This window comes from Dipodomys merriami, unplaced genomic scaffold (assembly GCF_024711535.1).
Source record: "Dipodomys merriami isolate MVZ:Mamm:240054 unplaced genomic scaffold, mDipMer1.0.p SCAF_3, whole genome shotgun sequence".
NCBI classification, from domain to species: domain Eukaryota; kingdom Metazoa; phylum Chordata; class Mammalia; order Rodentia; family Heteromyidae; genus Dipodomys; species Dipodomys merriami.
Window position 1 is genome coordinate 49926137 of NW_027204492.1, and position 21476 is coordinate 49947612.

Below are 21476 nucleotides of genomic sequence, written 5' to 3' on the forward strand. Positions count from 1 at the left end.
CTTGGAGTAAGACTTAAAATCAAAGGAAAATTGTCTGTTTTCGCATAAAAATTTGGCCTCAGCATCAATTGGACAATCATAAAGTCAATAAACTGCTTAGAAATTTGGCCTCAGTACTGATTGGATAATTGCCGTTGCTGGCCTGAATACAGTACTTTTGACCCCACAATATTGCAAAATATAGATTTCTCCAACAGAATGGCAAGAGCTCAGAGGTTCCCTAAGCCCAAGCCATTTTTTCCTTCATTGTCCTGTAACTACTTTGTTCCTATCTGTGGTCCAGATTCTCCTAGCTGAAACCGTCCATCTAAGTATGTGAGGAGTCCCTCTGGGGCAAGGATTAAAGCCTCTTCTGCTCTGTTGAGGTTTCTGTCTCCTTTCTCTTCTTTCTCCCACTTGACTTTGTGTCTTAACACCACCCATAATAAAATATGGCTGTGCACAAGTGGTGCATGCTTGTAATCTTAGCTACTCAGGAGGCTGGGGTCTGAGGATTGCAATTTAAATCTGTATCAGTCAAACAAATGTGAGAGTCATCTCCTACCCCATTAATCAGCAACAAAAGCCATAACTGGAGCTGTGGCTCAAGTGATAGAGCCTAGCCTTGGGCAATAAAGCTCAGGGACAACACCCAGGCCATGAATTCAACTCCGAGGACTGGCACACACACACAAAAAACAGAAAACAAAAACAAAAACAAGATCCAAACACAATGGACCTGAAAAAAGCAAAAGAAAACTCCTCAATGGAAGGCAAATGACTGAGAATTTCTCAAAATGACCAAGTCTAATAGATGAACATGAATACCTCAGGTTGGTAAGTCTTATTGAATCTCTGACTTGCACCTTAAATGGTGCCAAAAAATTGCCTCTATGGAGCAGGAAGGGGAACAAGGGAAATTTGTGAAATAAGTAGGAGCTCCAAGAGTACTCACCCAAGGTTGGATAAGGTGGCACAATTTCTTTCAAATCCCTTCACCTTTTCCTAAAAGTCTACCCAACTATGGGAGCCCCAAGTCTGCAGTGCCCAGGGGAAATAACAGAAGTGCCCTGGCGCTGTATCTGGCTTGAGCAGCTGCTGCTATGGACCCTAGTCTCCTCTCTTCTTGCATGCCAGCACCTCTTCTGAAACTGGCCCAGACATTGACAGAGTGGGGTCAGCCTGCAACCCCTGTGGCCTGATTCTCCTGGAGATAAAGTGAGAAATCTCCATGACTTACTAAGTTGTTATCAGATTTCATATCAGAAAATTGGGCCCCTTAACAAAATAACAAAACATAAATGATGAAAACAGACATTTGGAGAAAAGCAAATGAACTTTTATTAATTTTTAAGCAAACATTGTAATATGTAAAAACAACAGCAATTCTATTACAAAGGAGGAGGGTGAAGGGATTTCATATAACAGCTAAGAAAAATGGGTTTCTGCATGTAAATATCAAGGCATTGACTTTGGTCAAGAAGTCGCCTAGAACCGCTTTACTTTTAATATACTATCATTTCTCAAGGTGTATTCCTTCATGTCTCAAATGCTCTTCAACTCTTTCAGTTTGCAAAATTAGGAGAGCACTGTGGTGAACCTGCATGGAAGTGTAAAGACATTCTTGAGTGTTTTCACATGAAGAAATGGGTGGGAACGGAAATATGACTAAGACAAACAAAAGAACAAATATGTTTCTCACACTTGTTTAACTGAAAGCATGCTGCTCACTCAAGGCCATTATTATCTGACACAAAATATAAGTGTAAGTATAATTAGGTGTTTGTTTCAAATATGATTTGTCTGAAATACTTCCCTCATTATTTACACTACTTGGTAAAGCAGATGGGTTTTAAGATCTGTCTGTCTTCCCTGCACAAGAATAAGTTGGTGGACCCCTTAATTCGGTGGGTACAAACGTTAAAATCAATACTGACTACGCTATCTTTTGGAGAAGGACCTATGGAAATTGAGTAGGTTGACTTGCTGTACATTGTTCAGGTCCCACTTCCTGTATGCTGGAACAACCTACTGCTTAACCTTGCCAGAACAGATTGTGGTGACCCACTGCCACTCAGTATTCAGCTGGCTTTGATGGCTTGAAGGTAACTTTGGTGGGAGCATTAACATCAGGGGAATGGGGCAATCCTGTCAATAAGAAGTGTGTCCTCCTTCTCCAGGGCCCTTTGCTTGTATATCTCTGCATGGGACTAACCATAGAAGAATGTTTTTAGGTCTGGACAATACGGTTCCTTTAAATCTCAATTTCTTTTGAATATATTTGTAACTTTGCAATTCTTTACACAACTGTGTACATTATATAAATTGTATCTTATATGCTTTCTTGAAAAAGAAGTAATCTAACCCCCCAAGCTGTGCTTTTTAACTTTTATGAGTGATGTTGACACACTGCGACCACAGTAACAATTACATCAGCTTAGCTGGGAACTGGTGGTTCACTCAGATTTTCTTAGCTATTCAAGAGGCTGAGGACTATGATTCAAAGCCAGCCCAGGGAGGAAAGTCCACAGACTATTATCTCTAATTAACTCCCCCCATATAGGTGGAATTTGAGCTGTAGTTTGGGCCACGAAAGCTCAGAAACTGACCCTAGCCCCTGAATTCAAGCCCTAGAATACACACACACACACACACACACACACACACACACAAAATGTCATATTTAGTATTAAGAGTTTGTTGGTAGTGCTGAGAAAAACATCATTACTAACAACAGGCTGGAACCTCCTTACATACAGTTTTGGAATTGGTATGACAATATCATTCAAAGTTTCATTTGAGATTTTACAAAAATGGCATCTGGACATGAACAAAGAGATGCAATACCTACAAATGCAATCTTTGAGCCACATTAGAGCTATGTATTGAAGCTAATATTAGAACATTTTCCTCTCACTGATGGTGAGCTACTTTAAAAAATTACAAGAATAACAGATATATAAGAGATTGCTGAGTACCAGTCCCTTCTCTAATCCCTATTACTAAAGAAGAGATGTTAAATGTGTGTTTACTACTTAGGAACTCATAATAGATATTGCATAAAATAAAATACTAAATACATAAATCAATTTTTGAGTAAGAATTTTAAAAATATGCTACTTACTCTGTCCATTCAAATTCATGCTTACATTGAGCTCATATTTTCTTGTAATGTATTGTTTTCAGTATTAAGTTCATCTTCATGAAAATTTTCCAGATCATTAAGGTTCTAAAAGAAAAGCCCATATTCAGATAGAAATCATCAGTTTTCACTTCAAAAGAGTAACTTTTCAAAAGGTATAAGCATATACATTCAATTGATCCTCGGCATTTATTGCAAATGTAAATATTCTGAGAAGTACTTGAAGATCAATATATACACTAAAGCAAAACAGAAATGAGTGTCTAAGTGAAATATTGTCATCATAACACTTTCTACAAATAGAATAGCAGACTATTATTGTGAACTGGATGAATAAAGAAAAATAAATGAGATTATGTTAAAATGCACTCTTAAATATGTATAACATAATGGAGGGAAAAAGAATGAGCAAATGTAGCAGTGGTACTCACTAGATGCTATGTTGAAAATGAACTATAAAATGTGTATCAGGCTTGGACAGTGTGAGGGAGAGAGTGATGCTGTCCAAAAGCAAATGCACTCTACCTGACTTATTTAACTGTAACCCATCAATACTTCACCTTTATAACAGAAATATAATTTTTAAAACATGTATGACATGAGGAATTTGGTTTCTGAATGAATAAATGACTATAGCAATAGAAGTAACACAAAATGCTTTGAGATTAACATCTAGTGCTTAGAAAGAAGAATATAATTTTAATAAGTAAAATCAATCAGCTATAAGTATTCTAGGATGAGAATATCAAGAAAGTACAAAAGACAAAGGAGTGATGTTGGAGAAAGTATCTGACCTGAAAGGGTGAGAAGAAAGAAAGCTGTAGCAAATAGACCTTTGAAAGGGATGCCACTACAAATGGGTGTCTGCACATGTACAAACTTAAAAGAGGAAGTCCTAACCACTGTGAAAGAGGGAAAACCTTTGACTAGGATCATCACATTGAATGATCTTTAAGGATTAACATCAGGAAAATCTGAACAAATCAGGTAGGGAATGGGGTGGTCCTAAACTAATGCAGGATCAGTGATAGAACCACCACTGAAGTAGTGAAAATCACAGAAGATCATGTTAACTTAGTGGGAAGGGTACTAAAAAACAGGACTCAAGTAATGCTAGTGTTGGTACTTTTATTTTATGCTTGTCCTGAGTCTAGAACTTCCCTGCTCAGGCTGTCTGACATATCTCAGTCTCTTGAGTAGCTAGGATTACAGTAGTCATCAACCAGGACCTGGCAAAATATTGCTACTTCAATTAACATTACTTAACAGTATTTTAACACTAGTCTCTCCCAAACTTGCATGTTAATTAATGATTGGTTCTCATGGAGGACTACAACAATACATCTGCTATGCAGAAATGTTTGAAATTATGTTTCAGGTATTCTATTTAGTGTGTACCAAATGTTCTAGGTATACAGAATATCTATTTTTAAACAACTTTGCTTCAACAATCTTAATTAGCTGGAAAAGTGAAGTTTTAATAGGAATGTGAACAAAACAAATCACAGAAGTGGGAAGTGGATAATATTAGGAGAGATAAAAGAGGTGGAGGGACTCAGAGTACACATTCAAATTCTAAGTGCACAACAGCACCACCCAGAGCTTACTGTGTCTTTCAAGTTGTGATAAGATTCACAGATAACTGTAGAAAATTCTCCACTGACAAACTGTCAGTCCTCAGCTCATTTTTTCACTCTGCTTTATGTCTAAGTCCTGACATATCATTATAAGCAGCCATATAAAGAGTTTGTTCTCTACTCAATAATATGGAAAAAAACTAATGTGTGATGAATGACTTAGGAAGTACATGACATTCAGGATTCATACTCTCATCTAAAAATGCAGGGATAAAATACAGATTTTGGAACAAGGAACTATTAATAAACTATTATCAGTTTTCAGCAGGATATCTACATCTTTGGGAAATGTGTACAGGTTACCAATTCTGTTTTGATTAATATGACCAGTATGAATGAATCCTAAAATTGAAAATGAACCCTTAGTAGTATGTCAAACTGGAACAACACTGCTATGAATAAAATGTTGATGCAGGGCACTGGTGGCTCACGCCTGTAATCATAGTTACTCAGGAGGCTGAGATCTGAGGATCGTGGTTCAAAGCCAGCCCGGGCAGAAAAGTCCATGAAACACTTATCTCCGATAAAACACTAGAAAACCAGAAGTGGCACTGTGGCTTAAGTGGTAGAGCGCTCGCCTTGAGCTGAAGAGCTGAGGGACAGTGCCCCGGCCAGAATTCAAGCCCCACACAGAGAAAAACAAACAAACAAAAAAAAAATGTTGAGGAATTTCAGATATATGAACACACCATTTGTAAACACAATTTTAGAAAGACAACCAGAATTTTCTCTTCTGCATTTATAGAGAGCTTCATTAAAAAAAAAATTCTGATAACACAAACTTTGAAGTGACACTGGCATATCTTTTGGAAGGCTTCCATTTTCTGGTTATGAGCAATTACATATTGTTGAAAAGTCAACTGTTGTTCTCGGAAGATAGCCTGCAAGAATCAAAAGGAAGACATGTAAAAATTTGGTAAAAAGTTATCATTGAAGCTGGGCACTGTTAGCTCATGCCTAGCTACCCAGGAGGCTAAGATCTAAGTATTGCCATTAAAAGCCAGCCTGGGCAGTAAAGTACTGGAGACCCCTAGCTCCAATGATCCATTAGAAAACGAGAAGTGACGCTGTGGCTAAGTGGTAGAGCATTTGCCTTGAGCTGAAGAGCTGAGGGTCAGTGCCTAGGCCGAGTTCAAGCCCCACAGATGACCAAAAAATAAAATGAAAAATTTAACACTGACTAAAATTAATTCCATTAAATTCAAACATAGTTGTTTCTGATTGATATAAGACTTTTTAAAAATTCCCAGGTTCTGGAGGCTGTCTATAATGCTAGTTACTCAGGAAGCTAAGATCTGAAGATGAAGGTTCAAAACCAGAGAGCAGAAAAAGTCCATAAGACCCTTATCTCCAATCAAATACTAGAAAAATCCAGAAGTTGAAGTGTAACTCAAGTAGTAGAGCATTAGCTTTGAGCAAGAAAGTTCAGGGACAATGTTTAGCTTCTAGCACCCAGCATATTCTGGCTTGAGAAGAAATTAAAATTATGCTTTCTGCAATAATAAAAAAGGGGGAATTGAGAGAGTCTCTAAGAACCGAGCTCTGACAGCTAGCAGAATAAAGTGAGACTATCATGCTCAGAAAAGGCAAAAACCAGGGAAACCATTCTGGAAGTCCCTAATTATCTCTGATTTCTAAATTTTTCAGCTTTTTTGAGCTGTTCTAGCTGGTTATGAATCTTTTGAGAATTGTCAGTTATATTAAAGCATCAAAATCTTTCAAATTGTCCACATCTTAAATTATTTTTCAACAGTAAATAATATATAGCAAAGAAAAATTCTTGGACGGTATACAGGTGTACACACTGAGTTTAATCTCCAGGATAGACACAAAAAAGAGTTTTTTTTTTCCTTTTAAGAAATGTTATAACAGGGCTAGGAAGGTGGCTCAGTGGTAGAGCTCTTGCCTTGCATGCCTGAGGCCCAGGGTTCAATTCCTCAGCACCACATAGGCAAAAAGAAAAAAGCCGGAAGTGGCGCTGTGGCTCAAGTGGTAGAGCACTAGCCTTGAGCTGAAGAGCTGAGGGACAGCGCCCAGGCCCAGAGTTCAGGCCCCACGACTGGCCCCAAACAAAAAAAAAAAAAAAGAAATGTTATAACCAAATTACATAACTTTTTTTTTTTTTTTTTTTTTTTTTTTTGTCAGTTGTGGGGCTTGAATTCTGGGCCTGGGCGCTGTCCCTCAGCTCTTCAGCTCAAGGCAAGCGGTCTACTACTTGAGCTACAATGCCACTTCCAGTTTTCTGGTGGTTTATTGGAGATAGGAGTCTCATGGTCTCTCCTGCCAGGGCTGGCTTTGAACCACGATCCTCAGATCTCAGCCTCCTGAGTAGCTAGGATTACAGGCATGAGCCACCAGCGCCCGGCTCCAAATTTACATAACTTTTGTTTTACACTACCATATAAAATTACATGTTTCTGTCTCTGATTAATGAAAACTACCCTTACTTTTTAAAGTTTTCTGGATTTTCATAGGACATGTCAATTTATATATACAATGCATCTCGATCAGTAAACCCTCCATCATTCACCCCTATTCTCTCATCTTACATTTCTTCAACTTTCATAGTTCAGCTTTCTGTTGTGCACACTGAGTGCTATTAGCTGTATTTGCTCATCTCTTCTCACTCTTACACTTGCTTCTTTTTTTCTAATTGTGAAAACACTGTACAGAGGGGTTACAATTACATGGGCAAGGTAATGAGTACATTTCTTATCAAGCATTGTTGCCTCCTCCTTTGTTTCCCCTTACCAATCTCCACACTTACAAATCTTTCTTAACAAAATTGACAACATAAGATTTGGTTCTTGAGAACATAAAATTCAATGCATTTTATTTTTTTCAATGTTGGATTTTCCATTTCTCCTTCAATGACCTAAAAACAGCCCAGTCACTAAGTCACTAGCCACTAAGTCTCTTACATAGGAACCTACTACATCTTATCATTCCTAATAATTGCTCAGTAAAGTTTATTCTGAAGCTATTCAATAAGTTATTAAACAGAAACTCATTTATTGTAAAAAAAAAAAAAAAAAAAAAAAAAAAAAAAAAAAGAACAGCACTGATAAATTAGGGCCTCTAAGTATGTCCGCTTTTAATGAGAAGGAAACAAAGGCTTATAGCTTACTTGCCTGTGGTTGTACAGATACCAAAGTTCAATGGATGACAAACAGTGTTGTCCGTAGTCAAGGCTCATGGGTACTATGCTTTACTATTAAATTTTTGCAATATGTGGGCATTAATTTCCAGTGCTGTATCTCAGTAGTCTTGGGATGTTGCTTTCCTTGGAATGTTATTCAATGTTGAATATCCAACCCCACATCCTCACTTTCTCAATAGAAGCATGTAATGAATGGTAATTAGTGATATACACACACGCACACGTGCACGCGCACACACACATACACATACACACACACACAAACTGTACCCTCTCCCTCTCTCAAGTCAATGTGATTATAGTTCAAGTGATAGAAATCCTTCCCAGTAAGCAGGAACCCTGAATTGAAATCTCAGTTCGTAACAAAAAAAAAAATCTTTAGTATAGTCTCTGATTTTTGAATTTTCAAATGCTTTGCCACATCTTTACTGACTATTTGAAATTTAAATACATCATCACTATGATACATCACTAGGCCACATTCTAGTGGTCCACTTTAAGGAAACTATTCTGCCATCTTACTAAACATACACAAACAACATCAAAGGTATGTCTAGTATCCAAACAACTCATCTTTGAATCAATTCTGTACATCTGGGGCCATATCCTCAATTTTCTGTCCTACAAGTCTGTATGAACTACTGTTACAAAGGACAAATAGATTAGTGAAGGAGAACATTTATCTGGATACTAACAGCTAGTTTATCTGCTTCTGCCTTAATTCTTGCCATGTCTTCTCCAGAGGCATTCACAAATGCAGCAAACTCAAGAGCATATTCTTCATAAATCCTCTCCCTGTAAACAATAAACATGGTGATAGATTGAAAACAATAAGGAAAATTGAAACAACACTCAAAACACATTTGATTTGCCATGCTTTGTGCTTTCAGTGGAAGAGGGCAAATATCAACTAAAATTTCTGAAGGAAGTAAGAAAAAATCAAGCATTTTATTTAGTCTTACTCTAAGAATCATTGCCCCTGCCTGGGTGATAGTAGTGTAACCTCAACTTCTTTAGCTCTAGAAAACATTAGTAGATATCTAATGTTACAAACATTCCGAATACAAAACACCTTAAAGATCAAAAAGAGGTTAGTGTTATTGATTACAATTTCCTGAGGTAAGTAATTCAGAATTTTACATCCATTTATCATCCAGGAATTCCATAGAAAACTATTTCACAGTTCCCCATTTCATTACAAAGAGGGTTTTATACCAAAAGTTGAATTTATACGTCATTATGGTATACAATTTCCTATTTTTCCATGTCAATGAGTACAGTTACCTGAAGGTTTAATTTTTTGAGACATTAAACTTTAGTGCAGAAAATGAATTCATCGAATGAGGACAACTTTTTAAGCACTAATATTTGAAAATTTGAAAAAAAGATTATCTTTGTGAAGCTCAAGGAAATGCAGCACAGTTCAATTATAAGATGAGGATACTGAATGAAAATAATTATTTTCTGTGGTAAAATCAAGACAGGTTCTGTGTACTGGTGATAACTATCATCCAAGTTATGATGGAGCTAGAAAGTAGAGGATCATTCTTCAAGGCCAGGTGGGTTAAATGTTATAGATCTGATCTTAAAAAACAAACGAGCAACAATAAGGTAGCAATAGTGTTACATGCCTATAATTGCAGGTATGCAGGAAGTGAAATTAGGGAGATCACAGTGTGAGGTAGGGATTAGACAAATACAAGATGCTACCTGAAAAACAAAATAAATAAAAACTCTACTTATGCTATTCAAGCATAATAGTCCTTGCCTAGCTAAAAGGAGGCTCCGAGTTAAAACTCCATTACAAACAAAAAAATTAAAAGAAAGCTTGAAATAAAAATCAGATCAATATATTGCTTAAAAGTAGTGTGTATGCTTGGCACTGTTGGCTCATACCTATAATCCCAGGTACTAGATCTGAAGATCTCAATTTAAAGTCAGCCTGGGCAGGAAAGTGAGACATTTCTTTGATGAAAGAGCTGGAAATGGAGCTGTAGCTCAATTGGCAGCATACCAGCTTTGAACAAAACAGCATCAGGCCCTGAGTTTCAGATAAAGCACTAAAAATAGCAGTACCAATGATTTGCTACATTGTTACAAAGCATATGGCCTAAAACCCTAGCAACCTCACCTGCGCTCCCGGTGTGATTTCAGCAACTCATCCAATTTTTCCTGAATGGCTTTGAAAGATGTATTGACTTTCAGTTTTATATTTCTTCTCTTGGTGGCAAGCAGCTTCATAATGTTTTCTGCATTGAAAATAATTTGTCTTTAGTGCTTACCTTCAAGACAGTAAGCATAAAGAACATTAGTGTAGTTTTATTGGGAAGACCTATCAAATAGGAATTATTTTAAATGACACAATTATTTCTTTTTTCTCTTTCAGCAAAAGCTTACCATAATTGACAATTTAATTTTGAAATGTTATGACTGTACTTCATTTTTATATTTTAAATATAGATTATAGCTAAAGAAAACAGTATATACCAACATTTACAAAAGGATTTCAAAGCAGTTTTTAATTTTATGAAAAATATTTGCAAAGTCTAATTTTTCAGAAATCTACAGAATATGCTTCAAATTGTGGACACATATAGAGGGACCATGGATAAACTGCATGTTACATGAGTTTAAAGTATTCAACTTGTAATGTTTAGTTCTCTAACACATGTTATTTATGTACTATAGCCAAGCAATCACTATTTTAGAGGATTTCATCTGTACTAACCTAAAACCATGGAAAAGTAAAATAAATAATCAAAATAACTGTCATGAAAATACAAACATGTCTTTTCTTTTTCGGTCAGTTGTGGGGCCTGAACTCAGGACTTCAGAGCTGTCCCTGAGCCTCTTAGTGCCTATGACTAGCACTCTACCACTTAAGACACAATGCCACTTCTGGTTTTTGAGTGGTCAATTGGAGATAAGAGTTTCATAGGGACTTTTCTGCCCAGTCTGGCTTAGAACCACAATCCTCACATCTCAGAATCCTGAGTAGCTAGCATTACAGCTATGAGCCACCGGTGCCTGGCTCAAACATCTATTTTTTAATGCACCATTTGTCACAAATTATGTGACCAAACAGAGAATAGAGAGTATCCCATCCAATTATTTTCCTAACCTTTCAAATTGTAGAAAGTTAAAGGATCATTGTTATCTCACTATTTATTCAAGTCCTTCACATCAAATTATATTGGACAAGCCAGAAAATCTAAGCCCTGCATAGTTGGCCATGAATTTCAGCCCTTGAGAGAATCAAGTAGGAGGAATGCAAGACAGAGGCCTGCCTTGCCTATATAGCAAGAACCTTCTTTAAAAAAAATCAGTCTAACCAGAAAAAATCAACAATAGAAAGCCATGTGATGAACCTTTAACATTGTGTGTGTAAAAACAAGCCATCAAAAACAATCCTGAAGGCCACTAAAAACATTTTTCATATTATCTTTATTTTAAAAGCAGTTTCTTGAAATGCAAGTCTCCTAAAATTACCTTGTAATTTCTGAAACATGTCCTGCAATTCAGCTCTGTAGAAAAAATCATATTAGGTTTTCAAATAAATGAAGGGGAAAACACCATGCTTATTGTAGAAGAACTATTTCATGTCAAGTAATTTCCATAGAACACAGAGAAGTTGACTTTTCTGCAGTGTTTTATCATCAGGCAAACATCACTTTAAACAAATTACCCTTCTGATGCTTCTGCTTCTGAGAGGGCATGAGTGTTCTCCCTGATATGAATGACTGGGTTGTTTGCTGCATTAAAAGGAAAAAAATAAAATACTGTTACAGTAATTTCCTGTTTTGACAATCTCCCATGGAGTGTCTTCATTATGAATATTCTTAGGCTTATTGACATCCAAAGTTATCAAAACATACATATGCGGATTGAATCATTTACAGTTATAATTAGGCTAGGGCCTTGGAACAGTTTAAAAAGACATTTGTCCAAACACCTTCATAGAGGGGAAGTCAGGTTAGCCCAGGTCCTACCTAGGAGACATGTTGTAGGTAAAGAATACATAAACCCAGATCTGCTTGGGACATTCTATAGCTCTGCTCCACCCCAATCTTGTAAGATTTTAATGAAAAGCTAAAATCCCACAAGTTCCATGGGTCTCAGAATCAATATTCAGTATTTGAAAAGGCCTAGAATCCCAAGCAATGATCCTAGACCTGTACTTGAGTGGAGCATTGTTTTCCACATGATAGGATTCGAGACAGGCCTTATAGAGCACAAGGCTCAAAAGGACTACTTGCACAGTTTGGATGTTTAACCTGAGCCATGGTGGTTGGGGGGGTCAACCTGCTGATGGTGGCAGGTGGGGATCACCTCCTGCTGATTACCATAGTTGGGGGTCACCTCCAGCTGATCACTGCAGTTGGGGTTCACATCCTGCTGATCATGTTGGTTGGGGGTCACCTCCTGCTGATCACAGTGATTGGGGGTCATATCCTGCAGATTACAGCGGTTGGGGGTAACATCCTGCTCATTACAGAGGTTGGGGGTCACATTCTGCTGGTCATGTCTAGCCATCTGGCCAGCTGGCCTGGGGTGCTTCTTTGATCTGGGTTCCATCGCTGTTGTCTTTCTGTACTTAACAAAAACAGAGGGCTGAGAAAGTTGAAAATTCACTGACAAATTATAAAGAGATAGGGATGGGGAAAGCAGGTTCATTTGTGGGCCATGTTTTTTTCCAGGGTTCACCTGGCTGGCATGACCTGGAAGACTCAAGTGGATGAGGTAGCCAGAAGGGAGCAGGTGGGGAACTGGAGGCCAGTGGCTCATCTTATCCTATCCAGACCTCTCTATCTCTAGACCAACATGCAGACTTGTGCTCCCTTGGCACCCTTCAACATTAGTGCAGTGTACCTACAGATTTCTGCTTGTGCAGTTCTGCAGGACAAGAAGCCAAACCCTGCCCTCTAGTTCCAGAGTCTCAGTGTTTCTCCAATAGAGGGTGTGCAGCGTGGGTAGGAGGAGGGGGATGGAGGGAGAGAAGAGAAGAAGCCAGGGCCAACCCACCCACATCACCAGTGACGCAAACCTCTGCCAAGGTGAGAGGTGGCCTTGCCCTGCCACGGGGTCGAACATGAGAGTCCCAACATAAAATCTCCCATCCTACCCTTAATTCCACCGAGAAACAACTGGAACTGTCCACCCTACATGTGGATCTTGACTTGGGTTTCCCTCAGGACTCATGGCCCACCCAGGACACAAATAAGGAACTACATCACATGCTGGAGTAGGCTGGAGTTGCCAAGTAGGCCAGAGTAGCCCAGAGTCAGCCAGAACTAGGCCAGAGTCACCTACTCACCTACAGTGGGCCAGATCAGAACAGAGTAGGCTGGAGTTGTCTCGCGATCACTCACTTGTTTTCCACAGTTCTCCTGAACTGTGCCCACCCTGCTTCTCCAGATCCTGGCTCCTTGTGCTGCTGTAATTTTTACCTCTTCTCTGTTAAACCATTAAAACTGTTCAACCTCACAGTCTACCAAAGATGTGGCCACGAGGACAGCCAACTGCCACCCACCTCAGCAATCCCGTGACACACACGTGACGCCTTCACTGGTGTCTGAGGCACTGCACACGTTTCCAAACTTGGCCCCTGCTTGGCACAGGGTCCCAAAGCCATTGGTGGGCACAAATGCCTCGCTGATTGGTTGGTAGAAGTACCTCTTTATTGATTGGCTGGTGCACTGTGCAGTGAGGCAGTGCTGCAGGATTATGTCATAAATAGATGGGCTGATGACTGCTGGTTTCAGAACTTCTTTGCCTTAGTAGTGCCTTGCTAAAAACAGGCTTGGCACAGGACCTAAAACTCTCATCATATTTGGGAATCACAATTAGATAACACATGCCATCTGGTCTTGGTTCCTTCTATCCACCTTTCTCAGAGAGAAGATTACGCAAATCCTGATGGAGTTTCTACAGCATTTCATTATATGCCTTCAGGAAATAACACACCCGCCTATAGGCATTTATGGATCCGTGGGGTCCTGCTAGAAGTTAGGTGGACAACAACTATCAGTTGGACGTCTCAGCGTTAATTCTAACTTGTGTTCTTACTACACTTCACTTCTATAGCTACCACATTGCCTCTCTGGACCGTTGACATTCTTTTGACTGATTACTCGGCCTCCTATTAATTCTCCAAGTTTTCTGTCCCTCTATCCTCTGTATTTGACAGTATGTCCAATGAAACAATATTTCACTTAGTTATACTAAATTTTAGTGTTTCCTTACTAGGTATTCAATCTTGATTTAATATATAGAAATATTTGGCTTAAATAATAACCATTCTATAACTTCTGATCTTTTAATTTTTACATTGAAAACATACTTGTTTGGAAAGTAAGATGAAAAGTTCTTCTTTCCAACTGAACATAGAAGTTTATTTTATAGTTTCTTTTACAACTTTAGGAATTAGAGGATTATCATGAAAATTGTCTTTCCTGTGGAAAAAGATATTTATAAGCAAAACGTGGCCCTGTTTCTATTTACAAATGAAGATGAAAAGTGTTTGTTTCTAAGTGAACATAGAAGTTTCTTTTATAAACTTTAGGCTACCACCAAAGGAATTGTTTCCACAGTTCATACAATATGCATGTTCTTATTGTATGATTCTTGGATACTATGAGAGCCATCAGATCCCTAATACTTCTTTGCTGTTTCTGGAATATTCTTTTTTTTAATTGTGAGAATACTGTACAGAGGAGTTACAATTACATGGGCAAGATAAAGAGTATATTTCTTATCAAGCATTGTTGCCTCCTCTTTGTTTCCCTTTCCTATCCCTTCCCATACTCCCTCGACCTCCCCCCACCTGATCCTCCCCCATACCACCAAAGTTGTAAAGTTTGTTTTTCGACATAATGCCTTATACATCTCATTGTTGCAATGGATCCACCTGTATCCCTAGTTAAATGATTTGTTTTTGCCCTTCCCCTCCACAAATTATACCAACATCAAACACAGTGAAAGCAGGGGTTATACGCTGGGGGAGAGACTGGGCATATTCCTGCTTTTTCTTATCATAGTTATCTATGCTATGGTAATACTATAACAACCTGTGGTAACATCTGGATCAAAGGAATCTCTCTACCTATTATGGACTGTACTCAAGAAAGAATATGTATTATATCCATGACCCTGGGCTAAGAATTACAGTCCATACACAAAGAGGTTCATGTGGAGTCAACGGAACCCTGGCTTCCTCTAACCTGTCAGTCTCCATCAACTGCCTAATGACTACACAAGTGTAATATCTGATCACTATGAATTTAAAGTAGGTGTTTTGCGATGTTTAAAAGAATGTCACATTCAAGGCTTGACATTATATGGTTCTCAATTGCCAGGAATGAATAGCAGAAGATGACTCCTTTTCACAGCCTTTTACAATGCTCTTAGGTTAAATGTTTAAAAATCAAGCTGAGCATTGATGGCTCACACCTGTAGGATTACCTGTTTGAGAGGCTGAGAATGAAGTAGGGAACAAATTTTAGTTTGAGACAGTTCTAGCAGAAAATAAAATCACAAGACATTTTATTAATCTATAGCTAGACATAGTGGCATAACCGTGTCATGCTAGCTATGTGGGAGGCAGAGATTAGAAGAATCATGATTCCAGGTTACAGCAGGCTGAAAAGTCCACAAGTTATTAGGTCACAGAAAGAAGCAAAGTGTATTGGGCACATCTGCCATCCTAGTTATGATAGGAAACCTACAATAGGCAGCTCATGGTCCAGATGTGTGCTTGTGTAGAATGTGAGATAGTATATTGAAAGTAACCACCACAGAAAAAGAACTGAGGCTTGGATCAGTAGTTGCACATCTGCATATATCTTGAGTTCAAATCCCAGTAACTGTCAAAAGAAAACAAGTTTTGAAAATACTAATATGAACAAGATTTAATATTAGTAAATAATGTCAGCAAAAAGGGTTCTCTTACCTATTTTCAAAATGTGATAAATGCACACTAGTGGCAAAATTTTCTAAATAACAATTAGGATAAATTAAGCACTAAAACAACACATAAATATCACAAACACTTTAACTATAGCAGTGGTATAATCAAGGGTGAATAGCTAATTTAGGAATGACATCCACATAAGTTGCAAATGAAATTAAGAAGTAAGGCCCTCCAACCTGAAAAACTCCATGTTAGCAGCTGAGTGCAAGTGGCTCACTTGTAAGTGAGAGGCTGAGGAGGACTGTGTTTCCAGGCCAGCCTAAGCATATTCATAAGATCCCATCTCAAACCACAGTTAGGTGCAGAGGTGCATGCCTTTTACCCAGTTATTTTGGAATTTAAGATCAGGATCATTACACTACCAGGGCAGGGAGAGAAGTTCACAAAATTCCATCTCAATAGAAAAAGCTGAATATGAGGGCTTATGCCTGTCCTCTCTCCTATGACAGGAATTATAAAGTAAAATAATCTCCATCCAGATACTTACTCAGGAAGCAAGAAAGACAGTATATCACTTAGGGGAAGAATGCTTTCCTAGCAAGCATAATTTCCAGCATTAAGACCCTCCTCTCTCTATTTATACCACCTTTTACACACATGCACATACAGACATACACTCTAGTTTCTTCATATATGCTAGTAAATAGCTTAGATTAGAAACTCCTATGGCCAGGCCCAGACCAAGGAATTTTCACACGATTACACACTGACCATCTCCAGATGCTTTTCCTGCAATACTCCAGTGGCACCACTATGGAGGAAACTAAGAGCAGCAGCAGTCCCTAGCACCTGCATAGCCAGTCCATTCCCATTTTCCACTCACTACCAACAAGTAACACAAATCAGCCCCTTAGGACAAAACAAGACAGAATAAAATGTCTTTAGCTTAGATAGATGAGATGTAGGTTCAAGTTTTCCCTCCCATGCCCAACTGAAAGTTGGAAGCCTTTGGTCTGAGGATTAGGTAGATTTGCAAATGCTTTCAGAGGTATCCTTTTTCCCTCCCTTATTTTAACTCGTACTTGGTCTACATATATTAAATCAGAATTTACTACATGCCACTTTCATTACATATATATGTATACATATATATACACATATGTAGATCTTAGATAATGAACTAAAGATATAAATCAGTATCTAAAAAGCAGTGCTTACTAATGTTAGTAGTCTAAGGAACACTAAGCGTTCTTGGAAATAAGAATTGAGTAGTGCAGGGTGCTGAACCCTAGCAATGAACACCTATAATCCTGGCTACTTCAGAAACTGAGAATGAGAGAAAAACAATTTGAGACCATTTTCATCAGAAGAGTTCAGAAGACCCTTTCTCAATCTATAGATCCTTGCTCTGGCTCCAACTATCAACCTAGTTTGAGAGACAGCTTGGCAGAGCTATGGTTCCAGGCCAATCCCAGGAAGAAAATTCCAGGAGACTGAAAGTGGCTGTGCATAATAATATACACAAATCATCCCAGATAAAACAGAAGACTAAAATAGGCAGATGGCTGGGGCTGGGAAGGTTGCTCAGTGGTAGAGCACTTGCCTTGCATGCCTGAGGCCCTGGGTTCGATTCCTCAGCACCACATAAGCAAAACAAAAAAAAAAAGCTGGAAGTGGTGCTGTGGCTCAAGTGGTAGAGCACTAGCCTTTAGCTGAAGAGCTGAGGGTTAGCGCCCAGGCCCAGAGTTCAGGCCCCACGACCAGACCCAAAAATAAATAAATAAATAAAATAAAATAAAATAGGCAGATGGCGATCCACGCACCTTCTTTGGCATGGACAAAGAACCTGTTTCAAAAAATAGGACAGGAGTTGAGTCATGGCTCAGCAGAAGAGCACCTGCCTACCAAACACAAAGCTGTGCATTCAAGCTCAAGTACCACTGAAGGGGAAAATCTCCTATACCTTAGTAGAAAAATGTAATTGACTCAACTGAAAAATGGCAATGAATTGCAGTGGCTTATACCTATAATCTTAGCCTCTCAGGTGGCTGAGATCAAAGGATTACACTTCCAAGCCAGCCTGGGCAGGAAAGTCCAAGAGACTCTTTTTTTTTTAAATTGTGAAAATGCCATAAAGAGGGGTTACAATTACATGGGCAAGGTAACGAGTTCATTTATTTTTTTTAATGTTTTTTATTGTGAAAATACTGTACAGAGGGGTTACAATTACATGGGCAAGATAATGAGTACATTTCTTATCCAGCATTGTAGCCTGCTCCTTTGTTTCCCCTTCCCATCCCTTCCCATCCTCCCTCTGCCCCCCCACCCAATCCTCCCCGCTACCCCCCCACACAAAAGTTGTAAAGTTCATTTTTCAACATAATGACTTGTACATCTCAATGTTGCAATGGGTCCACCTGTATCCCTATTTAAACGATTTGTTTTATTCTCTTCCCCTCCACGAATTATACCGACATCAAATACAGTGAAAACAGGGGTTATACTGTGGGGGAGGTTCATACAATATAACCAAAAAATCATCGTATAAATATGTTAGAAACAATCACAAGAAATTAAAAAAACATGGGCTGGGAAGGTGGCTCAGTGGTAGAGTGCTTGCCATACACGCATGAGGCCCTGAGTTTGATTCCTCAGCACCACATAAGCAGAAAAAGCCAGAAGTGGCACTGTGGTGTGGCTCAAATGGGAGAGCACTAGTCTTGAGCTGAAGAGCTAGGGACAGCGCCCAGGCCCAGAGTTCAGGCCCCATGATCGACAAAAATAAAAATAATAAAATGAAATAAAATTAACTTAAAAAACAGAAAGAAAAAAATTTGAGTCCTTATCTTAGGATTCATTTCACCTAACATCAACTTCTCTGACCACTTCTGCTTGACTCAGACATACTAGTAATTGCAAATAAGGGAAACCATGGGACCTATGTTTCTTTGGGCCTGGATTACTTCACTTAATATAATTTTTTCCAAGTCTTTCCATTTCCTTACAAATGGGGCAATGTCATTCTTTCTGATGGAGGCATAGAATCCCATTATGTATATATACCACATTTACTTGATCCATTCATCTACTGAAGGGCATCTGGGTTGGTTCCATATCTTAGCTATGGTAAATAATGCTGAAATAAACATAGTTGTGCTGGTAGCTTTAATATAGTCTTGTTTGTGAACATTTGGGTAAATGCCCAAAAGTGGGATTGCTGGGTCATAGGGGAGCTCTTTTGAGGAACCTCCATACTACTTTCCACAGTTGTTTAACAAGTTTCCAAGACACTCTTATCTCCAATTACCCACAACAAAAAGCTGGAAGTGCAGTAGCCTTGAGCAGAAAAGCTCAGGGACAAGTGCTGAGGCCCTGATTTCAAGTCCCAGGACTAAGACAAAATTATGTATAGAGCTAGGAGTGATCATACACATCTACAATCCTGGATACTGAGGAGGCAAAGGCAGGAGGATTGTAGATTCAAGGTCAGCCCAGGAAATTTTGCAATTTGTTATCTCCATTAAAAAGCAAGAATACACACACACACAGAAGAAAATAAAAAAGTGGAGTATAAACATGATTCAACAATTCCACATCTAGCAATATTGCCTAAGAGAATTGAAATAACATGTGTACACAGGATCTTACTCATAATAGCATTTTTCATGATAGCCAAATTGTGACATAAATCAAATAGCCATCAGCTGGCAAATACATGAACAAAATGAATGAAAGGGAATATAATTCAGTCATAAAAGGAATAAAAATGAAATATGCTCTAATAATGGGTGAACAAATTTAGCAGTGATATTCACCTGACACTATGTTGCAAATGAGCTATACTCCTTATGGGGAAGGGGTGTCGGGAGGGACAACTGGGAGAAATGATGGAAGAGTCAACACTGTTCAAAAAGAAATGTACTCATTCCCTGAGTTATGTAATGGCAAGCACTCTGTACATCACCTTTGCAATAACAATTTTTAAAAAAGAGTGAAGCTTGAGATAAATATGCAGCACAAATAAGCTAGTCACAAAGATCAGATATTATTCCATTTGCACAAGATATCAAACAATTGTCCAAGCTATACAAACACAAAAGCTAATTATTGTGTAAAGAGGAAGGAAGAATGGGTACTGAGTGCTAATATGTACAGATTTGGGTTTTGAAATGATGAAAATATTCTCTAATTTGAAAATATGATAGTTCCATGACAGTTCTATCACTTAATAAAATGAAAAATAATTACATAAAATTAAATTTATAATTTTAATAAGAAATTAAAACTAATTTAATATAATTCATAAAACTCACAGTATATATTTAAACCATTTTAAAGGATAAATATTATTGCATACAAATTATATTTTTGGCACTACTAGAGCTTTGAACTCAGGCCATTGCACTTTCTAATCAGGTATTTTTCACCTTTTGACCTACAACTCTAGCCGTTTTTTACTTTGGTTATTTTTCAAGTAGAGTATCACATTTTTTCCAGAGCCAGCTTTATAACACATTCCTTCAGCACCACAAGCCTCTTATCTATGTTCTCCCGCATAGCTGGAATCACACACATGAATTACCATACCTGTCTTATTGTTTGATATGGAATCTCCATTATTTTTTCCAGTCTGACCTTGAACGGCAATCCTCTTGAGCCAATATCTTACCTTCATAGCATTACTAAGATAGTTACAGTATGGAAAACTGACCTCAAATTTGCTGGCTTCCCTTTTTGAAAATGTACATTATCTTTTTTTTTTTCTTTTTTGTGCTGTTCCTGGGATTTGAACTCAGGGCCTTGCATTCTTGGTCAGCCCGCTTGTTTATGGCTGGCACTTGAGCTGTTCCTCTGGCACAGCTTCTCTCTGGAGATGGAATCTCATGGACTTCTCATCCTGGGTTGGCTTTGAATTTTGAGCTCCAAATATTAGTCTCTGGAGTACTAGGATTACAGCTCATGCTAATAGGACCTAGGTGATATTATCTTTTGAGCCTAGTTTTTCTCATGTAATTCAAGTTTTCTTACTTTAAAATGCAATTAAAAATTCAAGTATGGAACCAACCCAGATGCCCCTCAGTAGATGAATAGATCAAGAAAATGTGATACACACACACACACACAAACACACACAATTAAATTCTCTGTTTCCATCAGAAAGAATGACATCACCCCATTTGTTGGGAAATGGGAAGACATGGAAAAATTCATATTAAGTGAAGGAAGCCAGACCTAAAGAAATATAGGTCCCATGGTTTCCCTTATTTGCAATAATCAGTATACGTCTAAGATAATCTTATCAGATGAGTAGAAAAGCTCAAAAGCTACGGACATATGACCATATAAGATGATACTAAGTGAAATGAACCCCAAGTTATAGACAAAAGAGGTTTTTCTTCATTGTTGTTCTTTTTAATGTACTGTTTTTATTTTTTTATTTCTGTTGTATGTTCTTCCCACTATGGTATATCACCTATTGTCATTGCACCTTGTATATACATTTATCTCATTTGGGGAGGGGAGGGGGAATAAAAAATGTTGAAATAAGGACACAGGATGACCCATTGCAACAATGATACTCACAAGACACTATGATGGAAATGGTACAACTTAGGCAGGTGTGGGGGGAGAAGTAGGAAGAAAGGGATA

The 21476-nt window shown here is 38.2% G+C and overlaps 1 protein-coding gene across 1 annotated transcript; it reads right to left on the reverse strand.

Annotated features, from left to right (window-relative positions):
* Positions 1–1389: 1389 nt before the first annotated feature.
* LOC138839464 (synaptonemal complex protein 3-like) lies at positions 1390–13306 on the reverse strand. Its single transcript, XM_070039036.1, has 9 exons — positions 13233–13306; positions 12262–12506; positions 11604–11670; positions 11408–11442; positions 10050–10167; positions 8614–8713; positions 5541–5639; positions 3104–3208; positions 1390–1579 (listed from the first exon to the last, which is right to left on the reverse strand). Exons 2-8 carry the CDS (start codon positions 12491–12493, stop codon positions 3125–3127), a joined length of 735 nt encoding a protein of 244 aa, XP_069895137.1. The 5' UTR covers positions 12494–12506; positions 13233–13306; the 3' UTR covers positions 1390–1579; positions 3104–3124.
* Between the last annotated feature and the right edge of the window lie 8170 nt (positions 13307–21476).

Excerpts from the sequence above, each read along its gene's own strand:
- LOC138839464 (XM_070039036.1), bottom strand. The coding sequence starts at position 12,493 with ATGGAACCCAGATCAAAGAAGCACCCCAGGCCAGCTGGCCAGATGGCT. Across the intron at positions 8,714-10,049 it reads AAATCACACCGGGAGCGCAG|GGAGAGGATTTATGAAGAAT; the intron begins GTGAGGTTGCTA and ends TATTGTTTACAG. Across the intron at positions 5,640-8,613 it reads CAGAAGCAGATAAACTAGCT|GCTATCTTCCGAGAACAACA; the intron begins GTTAGTATCCAG and ends TGATTCTTGCAG.